The sequence below is a fragment of the Alternaria triticimaculans genome (assembly GCF_023758025.1).
Source record: "Alternaria triticimaculans strain BMP 0046 chromosome Unknown scaffold_3, whole genome shotgun sequence".
NCBI lineage: Eukaryota > Fungi > Ascomycota > Dothideomycetes > Pleosporales > Pleosporaceae > Alternaria > Alternaria triticimaculans.
In genome coordinates, this window is record NW_026055960.1 from 771,941 (window position 1) to 791,667 (window position 19,727).

Here is a 19,727-nt window from a genome sequence, read left to right on the forward strand (position 1 = left end):
TGCTGGGGTTGCTGCATCGTATCTACGGGAAGGCCCGAACTCAGGTCGCGTCTCCGGGAGGGCCGAGTTCATGTGCACATGTAGCAGCGACATGTTCTCAGCTACACGATCTTAGCAATCAAGTGCGAAAGCCAGTGTCTCACAACATTTGGGCCTGCTTATCATGAGAAGAGGGCCAAGGACGGATTTCGGGGACCAGATCGAGCTGCTAACACACCTTATGGCTCATCATTGCTCGTGTATGCGATCATGTTGCAGCTGGCCAAGCTATCTGACTTCAGAGGGTCGTACAGAAAAGAGAAACGATGCAACATTACTTGGGCACAGTCCAAATGCGCGACGTAAGTAGTGCTTACAAGTACCAGGCGTTGGACTCATTCTTGCGACAACCGGCCAAGTAACGAGAGTAGAAGACGCTCAAAAAGGATCCTGTTGCTGCCTGTGCGCCTACTAAATTCCAGCTTCGTCAGTGTCTCACGAATATTGCCACGCCTGGTGCAGGGTGAGCCCAGCCTACACAAAGTAGGTCCCTTTTGGCAAGTGCTTAGCTTTGCGGCTCCACCACGCGGCCTCGTGGGCATGGCGTTTTCTATGCTTGATTGGCCAACAACAGCGAGCGGCGGTGCGGTGAGGCTGGAAAGTCAATTCGGCATCGTCTTGCGAGGCGAGACTGGCGTAGGTTTACAGCCCCCAAACCCTTGCCCCACTTGGCTGTTATCGCCTGAACCTGGCAGTAGCGGCCTAACCCGCCGCAACAAACATGCATAGCCTGGGGACTGCGAAGAGGAGCAGGCGCCCTCAAATTGGACTGATGCGTCGTCTCGTTTCGCGCTAGCCATCAAAGTTGTCCCTCGGGATAATTTTGGCGACTTTGAGGTGTGTCGCTGGAGATCTTCACGCGTCACCGCACTCCAGGGCTGTCTTCGAGCTCAGCTACATCCTGTCATCAAGTGCCAAGGAGGGGTATATATGGGTACCGTCCCGTATGAGCTTAGCTCGGGGAACGCACATATACCCGCTTACATCCCATACATAGTACCTGGGTACGCCTCCAACATACCTCGTAATCATCGGTACATCGACTATACTTCCCAATCACATCACACTTTCAATGAGTCACCCCGGGCTGATTGCCTGCACTAGATGTGCCATCTCCAAGGCACGATGCGACAGGAAGGTGAGTACCCAGCCAGAGTGCACTTACTGAGACATCAGTGCAATATCTAATACCAACACAGGTACCATGCTCGCAATGCGTTGCAAGAGGCTACGTTTGTCAGCCTAGAACTACCTCGCGTAAGCCGCGAGCGCCTCGAAAATCGACGGCACGGAGTCAAGCGTCAACAAGCCCGACAAACACCAACTATTCTAACAGCAGCCATGTGCAGAACATGGACCAATTTACAGGCTATATGGTACCAGAGAGTCAACCACCGCAGAATAACGACATGCTTGCATTCGTCAACTCGGCTTTACCCACACCATCTCTGGATCTTGGTGGTTACGACGACTTCATGAGCTTCTCATATTCCGGTGCTCCAGCTAACAACGAAGCTATGGACACCCCAAACAACCTCTTCGCTTCCCTATCATCGATGGATGTCCACCCTAGCGATCCCTTGTATCCGCCAGGTTGTGTAGGCGGCGGTCAAGGGCTTCAACAACAACACCATAACCTGTCACATGGGCCAAATCAGCCGCTGACACCACCCGATACGATACATCGAGGGAGCACAAGCATACCAGCGAGTTCGCCAGGTTTACGAAACGCTTTTACACCGAAGCAGTATCCACAGAAAGCTGTAGATCAATCTGCGACATCGGATGATGTACTCGCGCAGATGGTGGATCTACTCACACAGCCTACTGCATGGCAAGGGCTCGCGGAGAACGACAGTGAACCCAGTCAGTCTCTCACACACGATGCGAGAGACCGGATTGTCGCAACTGTACAGATACTCTTACAACGGGCACTCTGGAGCCGGCAATCTCCTTCAACATCAAGTCAAGGCCTCTTTGGACGCATCGTAGTTCTCCCACCCTCCAACGTTCTTATGCACTTTATCGAGACGTACGCAAACCGCATCGACTCCATCCAGCCCTATCTGGGTCTCGCCGGCTCCGCAAGCATCAACATCACAGACATTCTACAAGTTGACAAGGCCGATGTCGGGATCCTACTCATCATACTTCTCATCTCCCAAGGCGCTATGCTTACAGATCATTTCGAATCGCACGTACTCGCCAACGGCTTGATTGAGATATGCAGGATTGCGTTGGACGACGTTCTCGAGAGCCGCAGCATATCGCAACCAATGATTGGAGGAATTGCACTGCAGTTGCTTACACTCTGCGCACGGAGTGGTAAAGACTCTTTTGCTGCTTACGCCATGTCGAAAAGGGGGCAATATCTTAGTGTAAGTCATCAACCTTATGCCTGCGCTGAGAACTTGGATTAACCTCATAGATGCTGAAATGCACTGGTGTATTGCAGCCCGAGCAGACCGTGTATAATCTAAGAGCGGAAGGAGCAGAGATGTGGGAAAGGTGGAAAGAGCAAGAGCAGCGCAACCGGTAAGGCACATCTCACACTACCCGCCGACATCTTACTTACATTTTAGCCACGCATATGCCTGGGTCTACGTAGACCTTGAGATCAGCTTGTTGCACGACCTACCACCAATACTCTCGATCAACGATCTACAAGTGCCCTTGCCGCAAGATAACGAAATGTGGCATGCCAACTCATACAATGAGTGGCTCAAGCATTCTGGAGCCAACGGGAACAAGCCAGGACCCTGCAATGCCGCAAAATTTGGTGCCTGGCTTGAGAAACAGGGTTCTGTTGGACCCCGCTCTGGGCACTCAACTCCATCGCTCAACGGCCTCTTTCGAAGTTTCCTCCAGGGTCGGCTAGTTGTCGGTGATGACGTACCTTTACACCACCTCCGTCTGCTTCTGCACCCAATTCTGGCCATGGTGCTCGAGCAACAGCAACTTCTGCGCATCTTCGACGCCGACGAACCTTCAAACCGATACCGGGTGCTTTCCAAGATCAAGATCCTAGGCCGCTTGCAGGAGACGCAAGATTTGCTTCAAGATCTGGCAACGCTTCTCTCGCGGTCAAAAGCTTCTTCCAGCAAAGATGACGAGGGTGAAGTAACCCCCACCGACTGTGTCAGCATGATAATGCTCCATCTGGTTAGCCTGAACGTGTTCACCAGCATCCCCGAGATTGAGAAATGCGCCAAGGAAGACCCACCCATGTCAGACACGGCCCGTGCGGACATGTGGCGGTGGGCACGTCATCCCGAAGGAGAGAGATACGTGCTGTTCCATGCCGGCCAAATCTTCAGATTGATCGACAGATCGTCCATGGACGCACGGCCAACCTGGTGGCCGGTAGCTTTGTATCGTGCGGCCATGTCTTGCTGGTCACTCCGATCTTGGGACCGTACCTCCTCATCGGCGGCGGTGGAATGTGGCATTGATGCCCTATTACCCTCGGAGGAAGAGTGCTTCCTCAACACTACTACTGGCACACCGGTCGTTACGCTTGACGACAAGAGACGGTTACCAATCCTGGAAGGTAATAACAGCTTGCAATACTGCATCAGCAAGCTTGAGAGTCACCCTACACATTGTTCACGCAACGTCATCGAGAAAGCTCGTTACTTCTTGACTAGATGGAGTTGATGGCGTTAATGGTCATGAAAATATGGCGCAGGCGTCTAAAAGCAGGTATGGGATATCGATAGAACAGGATTGTCAGGAACCTCACTTGGCCGCCGTTGACGAAGAAGCTTGTCTCGTCTTGGCTGTGCCGTTGCTACAATAGAATACCCCGATGAGTTTCACCGCGATCACGTCCACACTTCAACAAGGCTTAAGTCAATGTGTACTTCAACGTCTCTCTCATGTACGATACAACGCGTGGAGCATCCAGATGCATTTGGTTGACTAATGGAAGGCTTACACATTATCTAAGTCCTACGACTCCAACTACCAGTGCATCAAGCGAGGAAGAGCCGTAGCCTCAAACTAAGCTTCACAAATTCTGCGTAATACCAGGGCTTGCCTTCTCCAGTATCGCCGATAACTCCTCCCAAATCCTCTTCCCCAGCTCCGCACCCTCCTGACTCCTCGCCAGCGGCGACGGCTCCTCCACATGATCATCCAGGATATACTCGCCCTGACTCTCCGGCAGCGCCGTCGCATTCACCAGCAACCTGCTACCCACCTCGACCTGGCGACCCAAGACCTTCTTGAACACTACAGGCGCCATACCCATGTCCTTGACCAGATCCGACTTGCAAAGACCAGGCGTCACGCAGTTGACAACAACAGGTTCCTTTCTCTTGTCCTTGATGATGACTCGGGTCAGGTGCCGAACGAGGAGAATCTGCATGAGCTTGGAGACGTTGTAGCGGTCTGCCATATCGGCTTTCTTCTCGTCGTCCAGCTCGGCGAAGATGCTGTCTGCCTTTTTCTGCGGGAACTGCGTCCAGTGGTGGACTTCGGATGTGACGATGGTGAGGTATGGCTTTGTCTTGTGGATTTCCGCTGTTCTCCGCAGGACGGGTAATAGCAGCAACGCAAGCATAAATGTGGAGATGACGTTCACTGCAATGTGTGCTTCGTGTCCCTCAATTCTTTCGAATTTGCCCTGTGCGATACCCGCATTCTCCAACACGATATCAATGCATGGTAGCGTCTCGCATTTCTTCGCAAACGCCTTCACACTAGCGTACGACGAGAGATCCAGTTCCCAGACTTGCAGTACGCCGGTGCGCTTCGTCGTGGCTTCGATGTCGCGTTGAGCCGCTTCACCCTTGGATCGCGTGCGGCATGCGATGATGACAGTGGTTGCGCCGCAACGGACAAAGTGCCGTGTTGCTTCTAGGCCGAGCCCGCTGTTGGCGCCTGTGACGATGACGGTCTTGCCGGTGAAAGTCTCCGGCTGAGGTATCTTGGGCGTGTAGAGGAGCTGGGACTTGAGGAAGGCGGGGAATGAGGACATGATTGATGAATGTCGCGCCGAAGCAGCTATACCGCGAAGGGGAAATGCTTGGTGGAGAGTATGGTGGGGTCGTAGGAGGTGAGGTGAGATTGGTAGTTTCTCGTCTTTCGCGCGTAGTTCAAGTCAGGCCAGCAGTTTTGACTCTTTGAAGGTAATATAAAGAGGAAACACGAAGGCAGAAGTAAGCACTTCACGATCTAACAACAATTACTGGCGTCAAGGAACGCACAAGAACGGCGCACGCACAATGGGAATTAGTCATCTCGGTGTCCGGTGTTGCGCGACAAACAGCGCACTCCTGCCTTCGTCGTTAGCGAAAGTTCCTTCGAAGGATGCGTGGGCAGCGTTTGTTTGTAAACTTTGTACGGAACTCCGGACTAGCGCGTTATGTCGGGTCGAAGCGACCTTGGACGCGTCAAATCAGGCGTCCCATCATCTTGGAATTAAGGTTTTTGCTGGCGAGTTACTCAGCTTAGAACGGACCGACTACGGTTTCAGCTTCAGCGCAGTCTTTATCCGCGTTCGTGTGAAGGAGCAGCCTTGTGGTGGTTGGGCTTGGTAACGCGGTCCACCGGTTCAGATGGAAGTCGGACGTGCGACAGTAAATTTGCTTGCTTACTTGATGCAGAATCTACGTGCTGGAAATCCGAGGTTTATAGGTGCCGATGGTTGGAGAGCCGGCGTAGGAGGTGCGTTGAGGAGGAGACGAGGTGCGTGGATAGAGTTCGGTGATGTTTGCGGAGGAAGAGCAATGGGCGTTGGTGGTTAGACATAGAGAAGGTGCGATGGAGATATAAGCAGGTACCTCGTCTCTATCGCGCCAACGACACCATCATCAAAGACCTAGCTTCCGTCTCTCATCGTCTTTCCACAATCACTTTTTCACTATTTGCATCACCGAGTCTGCAACCCTCATCCAAAATGTTGTCCTTTGCCCACGTCCAATTCGGCACCCTCCTCCAGGCCACCTTCCTCCTCGGCATGAACACAGCTCTGTCCACCATCTCCATTCCCTCCATTCTCGAGTCTCCGTCTCCCATCCTCGCAATCCGGCAATGGCACTATCAGTTCCGCGCCGCGCAAATTCCCGCTACTTCGCTTTCGGCATCCAATCTCATCTTGTCCGCCATCATGACATACGGTTCCTCCACCAGACAGGGGCTCACGGGAAAGACGACCATCATCTACGGCGTTAGTAGCGTGTTGGCGTTCCTGATCTTCCCATTCACACTTCACTACATGAACCCGGTGAATGATGTGTTGATTGAGAAGTTCAAAGCGCAGAAAGATCTGCATTATGCGGATCTACCAGAGAAGGGCAGGGGAATGCAGACTGCGAGGGTGAGTTCCCTATATCTTCTGTGTTGCTTATCTACTCGAGATGCAAGATATGCTAACGCCGTGTTGTAGGATCACGACAAGATTGCCTACTGGGGCTACTTGAACCGTGTGAGAATTGTGCTTTATGCTGGTTTCGTGGCTTGCAACGCTGCCGCTATTTTGTTCTAGATGCAAATACACAGAGGAAGGTGGTGCGGAGAGGATAGAGTCGGGTGAGCTTGGATCGATTTGGCGGAGATGTTTTGGCAGCGAGATGCTAGCGTGTTGAGATCACAATGATAACACAAGGATATGTGAACTAGCTGTCGGTGGAGGATGCGGAGTATGGAAGGCATTGAAGATGGCAAGATGATTATGGCTGAGTTGTTATCAGCTGGTTACATGTCGATCCTGTCCGAACAAGACAAATAATATCTTTTTGTAGCGAGCATGGCTTACATTCTTGTCAATATCAACAGTGATGTTGCGCTTTCGGCGTCGGAAGTCCCCTTGATCGTGTTTTTTTGATGCGTTGTGTGATTATTTGTAGAAGGTTTTGACATGTACATAAATCTGTGTATGTATAGACGAAAGCAAGGTAACCTCATTGTAGTTACTTGAGTCATATGTCCTCATCCTCAAATTTAAGCAAACGACACCTGTCGCCTATACTTCATCCCAGCATGTTCTCATTACCCACTTCTGCAGCCATAACACTAGTGGCCAGTGCTTGATGTCGACCTTCGGTCGCTATGATATACTTGGCGGTCTTGTTTGACACGAGGCAGTGGTTGTTCATGTTGTTCAAATAACCCAAGTTACCGAAATGTTCTGCTCGCAACATTGATCTATGGCATTTTCGTCTTAGAAAGAGAGAAGCGGAATAAGTCACAACGAATACATCATGTGATTGATCCATAGATTATGTACAACTTGATGGAACTGAGAAGATTGATGATGCTAAAAACTAAACTGCAACGAACGGAACGGCCCAGCCCCAACTGTGGCGCAATAGAAGATTATACGAAAGAGTTGAAGTGGTTGAACAAACCCTTCGGATCATACTTCTTCTTCAGCATCCTCAGCCTCGGAAGTTTCGTTGCGCCATAGACTTGCTCCGGCTTCTCGTCGCCGCGTGCGTAGTTGGGAAACACATTGCCAGCGGGGTTTCCACATGCTGACATCAACTCGGTGCGAATTTTCGCGGTGAACGTGTCGACGGTGCTGGTCTGCTTCGCAGTGACATTACCAGGTAGGTAAAACGCGAAGAAGCCGTAGGCTACAGTTTTGCGCCAAGCGTAGGCTGTGGAGTCGTCGTCGATAGTCGCGGTAACGCCGAGACCAAATTTCTCGATAATCCAGTTGGTGTTATCTATTGCCGGGTTCGCGAGGAGGAAGTTGATGTACTTGGTGAATGTGTCGACCAGCGCAGGTACAGTGAGATTGTTGAGTTGAAATCCCCACATGTCCGCATGAACACCCTTTCGCTGAGCGAATACATCACCGCCAAAGTTGGCCACGCTCACTAGTCGGTTGTAGGGTACGACCGAAACGTTACTGTAATATGGCTTTTGGTTGATGAACGACTTGATCGCGGCGTCGCCTTGCTGCTTGCTGCCGTAGTAAATGGCGGAGACATCGATTGTTGGCTTGACAATGTGTTAATGGAGGCCAAATATCCAACCAGACGTGACTAGCACTTACTACGTTGTTCTTTATGGAGGATCCAATCGTTAATGCCAGCTTATCATGTTGCTTGCGTTGATAAGTCTGGAAGATCTCAAACATCGTAGCGTTCTTCTCAGCTTCAAACGACATGTCTGCGTTGTAAACCATGCCATCATTGATTGTATCGTAGATGCGATAGGTCGCGGACGTGACCACGCCGAAGTTGAAGCCCGCGCCACGCATGCCCCAGAAGAGGTCGGAGTTCTCAGTAGCCGATGCTGTTAGGATCTCGCCCGATCCGGTGACCATCTCCACGGAGAGTAGAGAGTCAATTAGGAGTCCGTGTTCGCCAGTCAAGGGTCCCACGCCCCCACCCAACGTGAGGCCGATGATGCTTGGCGGAGAAGTCCCACCAGAAGCTGGAGACTTTGTCAGTACCCTAGGATGCCAAATGTATCGAAGACTTACGCATAATCTTGCCAGCTGCATACAGCGGATCGAACATGTCACGAAACGTAGAACCGGCTCCAACGACCATGGTGTTGGTGGATGCGTCGACTTCAATCTTCTTGAAGTTTCTCAGATCAACGTCGAGCGCATTGTGTAGGCCAGAGAGAGTCGTCGAGTACCCGTGGCCACCTCCAGTTGCTAAGAGAGGGACCTTGTTCTTGGTTGCATACCGCAAGATCGTTTGTACGTCTCTCGCTATAGCGGGTTTGACAGCAACGGCATAAGCTGGCTCGGCCTTGTCATAGATGCTCCATCGTTGCGTGAAATCAGTCGGGTAAGAAGAATCGGTGGTGAGAATGACGTGTGATCCATTAGTAAGGTTGGAGGTCAAGTCGTTCTCGATCTGCTGTGTAGCGACGGCAACCACCTGTCGTACAAGAACAGATGTGACTAGGACGAATGATGCCAAGATATCCATAACGAAGGGACGATGCAGCTAAACGCTAGCAATGCAATGCATGCACAACAAGGATGAAGGGCGAAATGATTGTGCCACGACAATATGTGGTCCTTCTTGTTTATAAGCTCTTGGAACCTAGCTCGGGCCTGGCCCCGGGTCATATTAAGACGATGGCAATCAAGGCATTGAAAGGATGAAGGGCCATAGGATGAAGGGTCATGGCTCAGCGGCAACGCCTTATCGACCCCAAATGCGTACAATGCCGCGCGAAGAGCGGCCGTCTGAGATTCTCAAGCCGTAATCTAACTGAATGCTGCAGCCACTGTTAGTACTTAGGACCTAGATCCCAAACTAACGTCATTTCCCATGTACTGTTCATGCAAGCGGCTGCTTCCAGCTCCAGCAGAGTGGGTACCGGGTCAGCCTTCAGAGCGCAACACAGCTGCCATCTGCATCGCGTCTTCCCTCTTCCCTGGTTATATCGAGACATGAAGATGCGCGCTACGCGAATCAACGTCTGTGGAAGCTGAGGGTACGGCGGAGGTCCGTGACGACGGGACGGGATCGCGTTGTCAACGTTGGTTTCGCGCTCGGCGATTTTAGAGCTTATTGTCTAGCGGACTCCCGCTGCGAACTATTCGTAGCCGGTATGTATTCCGTGCCAGTGTATGGCCGGGGAAGAGCAAATTCGGAGGCGAGAAAGTCGCTGTATTGGCTGAGACTTGAGGTGTCGTGGTGGGTGGGAACAGATGGGACGGAAGACCCTCAGGCTTCGGTGGTTGGAGTTTGCCAAGACCGTTAGCGCGAAGCGCACGTGGCAGCCCCCTTCATCCAAGCTCCGGACTGGCAAGTGGAACCATGACCCTTACCACCCCACCGCCACGCCGGTCCTGAGAGGATGCTGAAAATACGATAGGGCTCTTGCTGTAATACGGCTCTCCACCAGCACAATGCCATCCGATCGGTGGTCGGCGGTCGCAGTACCGTTCGCAAGAGGGATTGAGCTTCGGGATGATGCTTGCACGTTGTGTATCGAGCAAGCCACATTATGCTGATGGCGTTCGCGAGACATGACACCGAGGCAGGTCCGAAAGGATGAGTGCGATGAAGATATGCCAATCCGGAGTTGGAGCGATAGTAGAGTTGGCCTGAAAACCATGAGGACTGTAGTTATAAGCTCCGTGGACTGGCCCAAGGTTGGTAACAGTTCGACATCTCGTTCAGTTGTCTTTCGTTGACTCTAGCAATCATGATTGACGTGGGAGTTCAACCGCTCTCGCAAGCCATGCTTTCTCTCTTCGTTCCCAGCATCGCCATCAGTGTCATAGGTGCTTTTCTTCTAGCCGTTGTTCGTCTGTTCAGGCCGAAAAAGCCCAAGTACAAGCCGCTGCCGGGCCCCAAAGGTCAGTATCCATGGTCTGAAGAAAAGGTGCTTGCTGACAGTGCTATAAAGGTCTACCATGGATCGGCCCTTTCCACAAGTTCCCCTCCAAGGATGTGTACAAGAAGTTCGCTGAATGGGTACGGTCCCTATCGAGGCTTCTGACTGTGTAACTAACATCAGTGCAGCACGAAGAGTACGGTCCGATCTACCAGTTCACTCTCTTCGGTGTGAAACACATTCGTGTCAACAGCGAGAAGGTGTGCCAGGATCTTCTCGCAAGACGTGGAGCATACTATTCCAATCGTGCGCCCACGCCCAACATCCCAGGCGCCAAAACCGATGCGGAATATCTACCTCTTTTGGACAACAATGGTAAGTATCCATTGAATCATCCTCGGATGTCGCTAACCGATTACACAGCGGCACTCACAAGACACCGCAAATTCGCTCACCAATGTCTGTCCGAGACCTACAATTACGACATGTTCGGCTTCACGCACCTCGAGATCACGCGGATGATGGTTTCGTTGATGAAGGACAACCGCAACTACCCCGATCTCGCCGAAGAGTTCACCCACCGTGTGAGCGCGCGCCTCGCCTGGGAAGATCCCAAGCTAAGTCGCGGGTTGAACCGAAGCTCGGCTGGTCTACTTGCTGCCATCTCTCCAGCAGGGAAGCTACCGAACAGGTTTCCAGTCGTTCAGAAGTTACCTAAATTGATCAACCCTTGGTATTGGCAGGAGAAGGCGCGCCATGATGCCCAGAGGGAATTCTGGGTCGGGGCCATGCAATCCGTCAAGGCCAAGATGGACGCTGGTATTCCTGGTCATTCCTGGTCTCGCACGTTCTTCAAAGACAAGGAGCGCTTGAAGTTCCCCGATGGCGTCCCAGACGAGAAGGAGGGCGCTTTCGCGATAGGCATGCTTGCTATCACAGCATCACTACCCATGTCTTCGCCCATCCAGACATACTACCTCGCTATGTGCCATTACCCCCATTGGCAGAAGCGACTACAAGACGAGATCGATGAGGTTTGCGGCCCCGACCGTCTACCCACATGGGCCGACGCACCGAAGCTTCCGGTTCTGAGAGCGATCGGCAAAGAGCTGATCCGATGGAGGCCGCCAGTTCCTACGGGCGTTCCCCACGAAGCTGAGAGAGATGATGAATACGATGGCTATTTCATCCCGAAGGGTGCGCTCATCCATGCTACCGAGTGGGCGCGTCGGAGTGACGAATCCCTGTACCCTAACCCGGAAGAGTTCAACCCAGATCGCTATCTGAACCCGAAATATCCTACTTACAAGGAGCCTCTGACGAAGTACCCCAATGTCATCAACCACCACGTTTTTGGCTATGGTCGTCGCAATTGCTTGGGTATGGAGATTGTAGATTACCAGTTGGTCACCATCATGGGCTCATTGGCTTGGGCATTTAATGTCACCAAGAAGAAGAACAAGATTGGCATTGGTACGCATTCCGCTTGATGGCACCTCGTTCTTATGCTGACATAACAACAGACATACCCATCCATACAGAAGATTGGACAGACTTGCTCATCACTCGGCCGGAGGTGTTCGTCTTCGATATCAAACCAAGAGATGCGCACAAAGAGAAGAAGCTTGTGGCCATGTATGAGGAGGCTCTGGTGGAACATCCCGATCTTGCTATCTGAACAGCTCTCCTCCCGAAGAAGTCGGTGGTCTCGTACACTAGGCCCTAACCATCTACCATGCCGTTACGTCTCTTCTCCTTCTTGCTATAGTGTATTTCGGTAGTCTCGCTCCTTGCGTGCCAAGTATAACATTTTGTCTATCCTACAATATTGGCTCGCAATTTTCTCGTGCTAGTGTCTAGTGAAAGATCGTGCGCGTTGCTCATGAGCAAATCTAGTCTTTGCGGGAGCATCTCTCTTCGTCACTGCTACTCAAGTTATACATGCTTACTACTTCGTGGAAGCATGCGCCATATTCCTGATGTACGGACAACAAGGAGTGGAATAGCGTGTACCCCACTGATGACACTAAGGATGAAACACCGTTCATCAAGTCAATCACCTGCACAGCTATGCGCGTTCAATCCGCTATCTACCGACCCCAGCCATCGTCTACCGACAAGGGCTTTGGTCTTCCATGATTGATCCTGATGTCACGTTGATGATTTTGGCGCATTGCCACTCATCATGTCTATAGTAGCGCTCCACTAAGAGTGTCGAATCAACACGCCAACACCCGTGTATACTGCGATTTTGATGTTCAATTTCTTCAAAAGCGCCCCAAGTATGTTGTCGTTTTCTACAAGTGAAGTGGTTGCGAGTTTGGCGTTGTGCCACCGGCGCGTCGCGTCCAAAGCACGCGCCCCCAGCCACCACCAGCATGAACAGGACGTCCGCGAAATTTCGATGCGATCGCCATAGCTGACTAAAAACATACGCGACTCCGACAAAGTAGCTAACAACGAGTTGAGCGACGCTGACAAAACACCGAAGCATTCCTTCGTGGAAGTGACGCTTGTCCGCTAGCGCCGACGGAACTCCGTGCAAGAACGGAAGCGACCAAGGAGGTCCTTTCCCAACGCACACCAAACACTCCAGCGGGCTCCTCGCATGAAGATGATTTTCGTCCGTCCTCGCACTTCGGGTCTGGGGCCGTTTAGGGAGTCTATGATGCTGCGGCATCGTTGAGACTACTATTTGGCTAATAACCTGCGACGTAAAGCATCAGTACTACGACCATCAAGCACCGCCGTCTCTCGTTTCTTCACACCATCTGCGATAGTCTTGCAAACATGAAGGAAGACGTTCTTAGACGCCCAGATGAGGAGAAGGACCTCCATTCTACCGAAGGATCGCTCAACACAGGGTCGCTGAATACAGGGGAGGAGAAAGAAGAACTAGCGCATATCCAGTTGACGAAGGGACGATTTATACTCGTACTTGTAGGCCTGGTCTTGGCTATTTTCCTCGTAAGCAACATCTCCGCCCATGAATGCGAAAACCAGAAACTGACCCATCGCTGCAGGCTTCCCTAGACTTTGTAAGTGTGACCGAACAATTCCTCTTGTTCGACACTTTCCAAGCAAGACCTAACCAAAACCGCAGACCATCATCTCAACAGCCATCCCCAAGATCACCGATGAGTTCAAGAGTCTCCAAGACATCGGCTGGTATGGCTCGGCTTTCTTCATTACCACCGCTGCGACTACGGCCTTCTGGGGGCGACTGTACACTTTCTTTCCGCTGAAGTGGACGTACCTCATCTCCATCTTCTTCTTCGAGTTGGGTAGTGTGATTTGCGGTAAGTCCATATTCGTTTGTAGTGACATGAACACCATGCTAATGTTTTACGTCGATAGGTGCCGCACCCAGCTCCGTGGCTTTGATCATCGGTCGCGCGATATGCGGTGTTGGTGCAGCTGGTCTGTTCTCTGGCTCGTATACCATCATTGCCGTTTTGGTGCCTTCAGCAGATCGACCTAAATACAGCGGATTGATGGGCGCAGCATATGGTCTCGCCAGCGTCGTCGGTCCGTTGATCGGTGGTGCTTTCACTAGCCATGTCTCATGGCGCTGGTGGTACGTTACGCCTCATCATAGAAGCCTTTGGAAGCTCATACTAACAGCTCCACAGCTTCTACATCAACCTTCCCGTAGGCGGTGTATCATGCCTTTTCATCCTCCTCTTCTTCGCCAACGAACCGCCCAAAACTCGCCCTGACTGGCGGGGCATGCTTCGCACACTCGATGTGCCCGGTTTGATCCTCATCATCGGTGCAATCGTTTGCTTCATCCTCGCGCTTCAGTGGGGTGGTATCTCCAAGGCTTGGAACAGCGGTGCTGTGATTGGCACCCTGGTGGCCTTCGTCGTGTTGATGGCTTTTTTCGTGGTCGATCAGTGGTGGTTGGGTAAGAACGCCATGGTTCACAGCCTCATCATCCAGAGGAGAACTATCTGGGTCGGATCGATGTTCTCGTTCCTGATCAACTCCGCCTTCTTAGTCACGTTCTACTACTTGCCGATCTACTTCCGTAAGTTAGCTGAGCTACACATCATGTCGACCATGACTGATGATCGATAGAATCCGTACAGGGCGTTTCGGCAGCCGCGAGTGGTGTTCGCACCGTACCTTTCATTCTCGCAGTCAGTAAGTAGATCAGTCACGCTCAATGCGTTCTTCAGATGCTTACCATATTGGCAGCTATCTGCGTCGTGATCGTTGGCCAGATCATCACAAAGACCGGCTACGCATATCCATGGATGATTGGAGGAGCGGCCATTACAACCATCGGTGCCGGCATGATCTACACGTTCGATGTCGATTCACCTGCCAAAGTCTGGATTGGGTACCAGATCCTCTGCGGTATCGGTATCGGAGTGAGCTTCCAAGTCCCTGTCATGCTTATTCAGGCGACTACTAAGGAAGTCGATGTGCCTTTGGCTACTGCCACGCTCCTATGTAAGTTGCAATTCACATCACTTTTCTCTTTGCCGCAACACTAATCACCGCTGCAGTCATCCAAACCCTCGGTGGCGCTTTCGGCGTTTCGTCCGCTCAAGCTGCGTTCCAGAACACGCTTCTCAAGCAGCTGCCCATTACAGCGCCAGGTCTTGACCCCCAGATCGTACTTGATGCCGGTGCTTCCGAGCTCAAGACTCTGATCCCAGCGCAGTTCCTCGAGGGAGTGCTTGAGGCCTACGTCGCTGGCTTCCGTGAGTGTCTCATTGTAGGTATCGCGTTCGGTGGTGCCGCGTTCCTTGCTGCTTTCGGCTTCCGCTACACAAACATCAAGAGGACGGCTGCATTGGAGGCTTAACAGGAGAGTATGCTCATGACTAAGTTGGGGAGAGGCGTTCTTTTGATACAAATGATACCTCGAAAACGTTGTCAGTAGCGTTGTACTAGATTATGTTTAGCGTATCGACGGTTATATGTGCTTGCGCAAGGCCAATGTACTCTAAACACGAACATCCAACACGTCGACAGTTTCCGTATCAAGTTGCGGGATGCATATATATGCGAGGTCTCTTGCAGGGCGCATAGCCAGTGGTGACAAGGCTTTATACAGGCCCACCAAAGGCATTCCACTGACCAAGAGCACCCCAATCATCCGCAGCATCACTGAAGTTTCCATTTCCGTTCCCGTTCATGCCAAGTGACATTCCCATGCCGGGAAATTCCATGCCGCCTTCAAAACCGTCCAACCCAGCGCCGGAGAAAATGTCCAGATCCAGGTCAAGTCCAAGCTGAGCACTCGCTGGGGTGATCTCTTCCGCCGGGCGGGTGTCCAAGACTGTATCAATGACCTTGGTGAAGATCTTGCTTGCCTTGCGAAAGAGGTTGTAGTTGGCTTCGCCGTGTCTAGCTCCGGAGTTTTCCATGTGTGCGGCTGAATCAAGATGTGATATGAGCACGCTGAGCATGCGAATGATTTCCGCGCGAGATATCTCAGTAGGGAATTGCTGGCCTGTTCGGTGTTGTTCGCGCAATGCTGTAGCAAGTACCGACGCCGCGGGTACACCAAACAGCAGTAGGGCGTTGAGCATGTCGCGTTGAACGTCGTATGATCGATCGCGTATCCTACCCAAGGTAAGTGTATTGCAGAGAAGATCAACAGAGACGCGCAGTAGCGCAGTGTTGAGCGTCAATGGGCTGTAATCGAGCAGCTTTTGAATCATGAACTCGTTGTACCAATGCGTGAGGTGTATGATGGACAGCATCAGACAGATTACCGTGGGAACATCGTCTTCCCAACAGGTCTTCCAGTATCGCATATGTTTGGGTAGCGTCTCCCAGGAAGTGCGTACACGCTCGGATATGTCTCTACAGACTTGTTAACAGAAGCCAAAGCAGGGTCATCGTGGCATACGCACAGTAACTGAGCTTCCGCGTTTGCATCTATCTTAACGAGCGAGAATTCCAGGATTTCTTCGCGACTTCGGAGGGATATATGACGTAAACGCTGATGTACGTTAGCTGAGGTAACGAAACCAGCCTAGGTGCAAGACTTACGATCCAAGACGCTCTCAACCATCTGCCTTTGGTATTCCATCCGTCTTCGTCCAACGCTGCGATGGCAGAGTTCAAGGTCGCCTGGTCACCGGTGACTTCATTATCGGCCAGGTCGAGTGGAAGCTCGATGTCAGTGTGTCTCTTGCTGATACGTATCGGACGGCCAAGGAAGGTGGATATCGACTTGTCCTGGTTGTACGCTGAACAGAAAACCCTACGGCGTGTTTCCGTCAACCATTTCGGAGCATGAGCACATTTCTTCTCTTGATGTATACCCAGTGCATATATCTGGGTCGACAGTTCACCTATCCGTCGCCAGCTGGGTGGACCTTGGTAGCCGCAGATCATGATTGTAAACAGGTAGTTTTCGTAATACATCCAGATCGTTATGTCGTTGACTGTCGCAAGCATCGTTGTGAGAAAAAGACAGGTCGTACTCGCGCGAAGTAGCTCATCGGCAAAGTGTAACTTCATGTCCTTGTTGGCAGGATCACTGAAGATATCCGGAACGAAGCCGAACGTCAGCGATCGCCCGGCCGTCGCGAGGAGAAAGCCGATAGTTTCGAATCGTAAATTATCGCCAGAACACAAAATGTGAAAGTCGTGTGCTTCCATTGACTGTGATACTGTGAAAGGGCGTGCAGTTGTCTCGAGTACTTGGCTTATTAGCAGAGAACTGGGTTTCTTCCGCCGAAGGTCGTGCTTGTCAACAACAGCTTCTAACGCATTCACGGCGTCGACCTGAACCTGGGCAGGTATCACACCTGCTTCATTCGTTGCATTGTACCATAGAACAAGCTCTTTGATTGCGTTGTAATGGCGAAGAGTGCTCAAAACGTCACAAGCCATCTGATATCGCATGGACTTGGACAGGGTGTGCTGGTGTGTAAGTTCGCGATCTGATCGTTCTGATGCAACAGACTCCTCGCGTTCACGCATCTGACCGGGTTCTTCATCCTGAGGAAGAAGTACAGCGTACGAGCCAGGCCCGAGGAACCCAGGGTGATATACATCAGCAGCAACGGCATCCGCAAGTTTATCACCATGCGATGGAGACGCTGGGGCAAAAGCGGCAACAGCATCCGAAGCCTGCTTCGAGGGTCGTCTGTTCGAGTCAAAATACTGATGTGAATGTATTTCCAAATATATGCATACTTTCTTTTGGGAGGACGGGCTTCACCTGTTCCTGACTCATCGGCACTCTGACGCTGTCTGGTGAGAGGTGCTGGGTGGTAGAAGCAGCGTTCTTCAATACCACGTTGACGACATCGATCACACTTCGGATGTCCATGATCACACTTGGTTTTGTTCAGCCTGCATGGTTCGCAGGATGCTGGCTTGCCGTTGCGCCTACTGCTGCCGGCGTCCCTGTTGGTTGGTTAGCAAATGGATAGTTTTAGACTCAACGCGTGAATTACATGTCGATAACTGCACCGATTGTGTGCACGGAAGGATCCTCAATTCATGTGTGTGTGACATAATCTCGGAAACACGCGTCGGTGAGTTCGTCATGTCTGTGGATGGGCGCAGGCGAGATTGTGACGCGGGTTGCCTAAGCGCGAGGTGTCTTATCGATAAGCGACGCGTGCAGCCCGTGACGCCCTCTCCTCCTCCCGAGGTCCTTGACTGCCACCACGCATCCATCGCTACGCGCCGGCACACATGCATGATCATGTCAGCCAAATATCAGCCTCCGCCTGGTCGAAAGGGGCAATGCCGCCCTGATGGGCTACTCCCCTCCGATGCACAGCCTCATGAACAGCCGAACAGCCTTTGTAGGGAAAACCTTCCATATGCGCATTCAGCCATCTATTGCCTTCACTCTGGCATAGTAATCGAGGCTTACGGGTTGCCCAATATACACAATGGGCATGCTTCTACGGCCTCCTCCACTTGATCCCCTCCGAATTCGCCTCGCGCACGCCTTGGGCTTCCCGAATTACCCCAACGATGACACCGTCGAACCGTACATCAACTACCTTCTGAACCAGCACGATGCTCGTGGTACTCCAGAATACGAAGATCTTCTCATAACCATAGTACAATACTTCCATGGCCTTCAGCCCCTTGGTTCAATGAAGAGGAGCATTGAAGGGCTGCTACACTCGCTATCCAACCACCCGAACACACAATGGCACGAAGAGGACACGGTAGTGCGCGCTATTGGCAGCTGCACACTGTTACTGAGCTCGTTCACCGATCTACCAACGGTAGCCGGTAAGCTCCGAATGGTGACGGCAAGCTACAATCTGCGCATGCACGGAAGCCTGCTGGGTGGCCAGCCATACTTCGAGAGCTTGGCAGAATTGGTAGCGGGCAGCGGCCTGTTACCAGCGCCTGTTGCATTTGCCTCTGTGGTGACCATGGCAGATTTAGAGTCTTTGGAGTCGCTCTTTGTTGACGCCACCCACCTCAACGCGTACAGGTTGACTGTGTTCGGAGCAGTGGAAATCACCTGGACTCACAACATCTCCCGGCACCTCCTGCTATCGAACCGCAACGGACGTCGCATACTTGAGATCTTCGCGCTACCATGCGCCTTAGATGCCGCCCCCCTTAGGATGGTCGGTGTCGGTAATGAGCTGGCGCAAGAGGTCATGGAGTCATACAGCTTGCTATTCAACGCCTGGCCCTCATTGGGTCCTCATGCTAAGCTTGGTTTATGGGTACGTGTTTCTCTACGAACTGCATATGGAGCATACACTGACTTGGTATACCTATATACAGCGGCGATGTTGCCCATGTCAGCCATGTTCTGCTCGACGATACCGCAATCGCGCGATCAGCGATTACCAAGCCTTTAGTCGACTTCAACGTAGCAGCGAATACGACCCTAAGCTTCCTCACCTCATGAGCGCCATAAATCAGCAGCCGATCGCATGGACACCTGGTATATTCCCTCACCTCTGGTCTCGAATCATGATCCTAGATGAGCATCTGCAGCAGGCGAAGCCATGGAGCATTTGGGTCTTGTTTCGTAACCGTAACGATACCTTGCAATTCTGGACGTTCTTGTAAGATACTCAACACTGTTGCACCTCATAAAACTGACAATATGCAGGTTCGCTACGATCGTGGTCTTCATGACCGCTGTTCAGGTCTTGCTTGGCGTCGCACAAGTCGTGGGGTCGTTCCGCTGATGAACGACATCGGAAGCATTCAGCCTCGTATCACGGGCGGCTAGCCCCCACCCGCAGGTATTGCGAAGATCCATGGTGCGCGTTCGCTTATGCGCCTGCCTGACTGGTCGCGACGGAGAACACCATGATTGTGCAGCTGGCTTGTCTCCAGCCTTTGATGCTGTTGCGAAAACCGGATCTGACACGCTGTGTTCTAAAGGTACTATTTAACATGGATGAAGCTTACTTGCTACGATGCCTTTCTCCCCGATCCTTTACCGCCTATAACTTGTGTCG

The 19,727-nt window shown here is 51.9% G+C and overlaps 8 protein-coding genes across 8 annotated transcripts; 5 read left to right on the plus strand and 3 right to left on the minus strand.

Moving 5' to 3' along the window:
* Positions 1 to 1,412: 1,412 nt before the first annotated feature.
* Positions 1,413 to 3,696, plus strand: J4E78_002934 (uncharacterized protein; the record flags this gene model as incomplete). Its single annotated transcript, XM_049363577.1, has 3 exons — positions 1,413 to 2,417; positions 2,468 to 2,574; positions 2,622 to 3,696. 3 exons carry the CDS (start codon positions 1,413 to 1,415, stop codon positions 3,694 to 3,696), a joined length of 2,187 nt encoding a protein of 728 aa, XP_049224242.1.
* Positions 3,697 to 4,048: 352 nt separating this feature from the next.
* Positions 4,049 to 5,020, minus strand: J4E78_002935 (uncharacterized protein; the record flags this gene model as incomplete). The annotated part of the gene is made up of 1 exon (XM_049363578.1): positions 4,049 to 5,020. The coding sequence occupies one exon, from the start codon at positions 5,018 to 5,020 to the stop codon at positions 4,049 to 4,051; it is 972 nt and encodes a 323-aa protein (XP_049224243.1).
* Positions 5,021 to 5,941: 921 nt separating this feature from the next.
* On the plus strand, positions 5,942 to 6,529 carry J4E78_002936 (uncharacterized protein; the record flags this gene model as incomplete). Its single annotated transcript, XM_049363579.1, has 2 exons — positions 5,942 to 6,361; positions 6,431 to 6,529. 2 exons carry the CDS (start codon positions 5,942 to 5,944, stop codon positions 6,527 to 6,529), a joined length of 519 nt encoding a protein of 172 aa, XP_049224244.1.
* An 830-nt stretch (positions 6,530 to 7,359) lies between these two features.
* J4E78_002937 (uncharacterized protein) lies at positions 7,360 to 8,936 on the minus strand (the record flags this gene model as incomplete). The annotated part of the gene is made up of 3 exons (XM_049363580.1): positions 7,360 to 7,989; positions 8,045 to 8,427; positions 8,477 to 8,936. The coding sequence occupies 3 exons, from the start codon at positions 8,934 to 8,936 to the stop codon at positions 7,360 to 7,362; spliced, it is 1,473 nt and encodes a 490-aa protein (XP_049224245.1).
* A 1,231-nt stretch (positions 8,937 to 10,167) lies between these two features.
* Positions 10,168 to 11,977, plus strand: J4E78_002938 (uncharacterized protein; the record flags this gene model as incomplete). The annotated part of the gene is made up of 5 exons (XM_049363581.1): positions 10,168 to 10,321; positions 10,372 to 10,439; positions 10,488 to 10,674; positions 10,723 to 11,772; positions 11,823 to 11,977. The coding sequence occupies 5 exons, from the start codon at positions 10,168 to 10,170 to the stop codon at positions 11,975 to 11,977; spliced, it is 1,614 nt and encodes a 537-aa protein (XP_049224246.1).
* Positions 11,978 to 13,089: 1,112 nt separating this feature from the next.
* J4E78_002939 (uncharacterized protein) lies at positions 13,090 to 15,115 on the plus strand (the record flags this gene model as incomplete). Its single annotated transcript, XM_049363582.1, has 8 exons — positions 13,090 to 13,266; positions 13,323 to 13,337; positions 13,403 to 13,598; positions 13,657 to 13,876; positions 13,932 to 14,329; positions 14,380 to 14,445; positions 14,500 to 14,757; positions 14,814 to 15,115. The coding sequence occupies 8 exons, from the start codon at positions 13,090 to 13,092 to the stop codon at positions 15,113 to 15,115; spliced, it is 1,632 nt and encodes a 543-aa protein (XP_049224247.1).
* Positions 15,116 to 15,359: 244 nt separating this feature from the next.
* On the minus strand, positions 15,360 to 17,602 carry J4E78_002940 (uncharacterized protein; the record flags this gene model as incomplete). Its single annotated transcript, XM_049363583.1, has 4 exons — positions 15,360 to 16,122; positions 16,173 to 16,261; positions 16,312 to 17,369; positions 17,467 to 17,602. 4 exons carry the CDS (start codon positions 17,600 to 17,602, stop codon positions 15,360 to 15,362), a joined length of 2,046 nt encoding a protein of 681 aa, XP_049224248.1.
* Positions 17,603 to 18,176: 574 nt separating this feature from the next.
* Positions 18,177 to 19,329, plus strand: J4E78_002941 (uncharacterized protein; the record flags this gene model as incomplete). Its single annotated transcript, XM_049363584.1, has 2 exons — positions 18,177 to 18,977; positions 19,150 to 19,329. The coding sequence occupies 2 exons, from the start codon at positions 18,177 to 18,179 to the stop codon at positions 19,327 to 19,329; spliced, it is 981 nt and encodes a 326-aa protein (XP_049224249.1).
* Between the last annotated feature and the right edge of the window lie 398 nt (positions 19,330 to 19,727).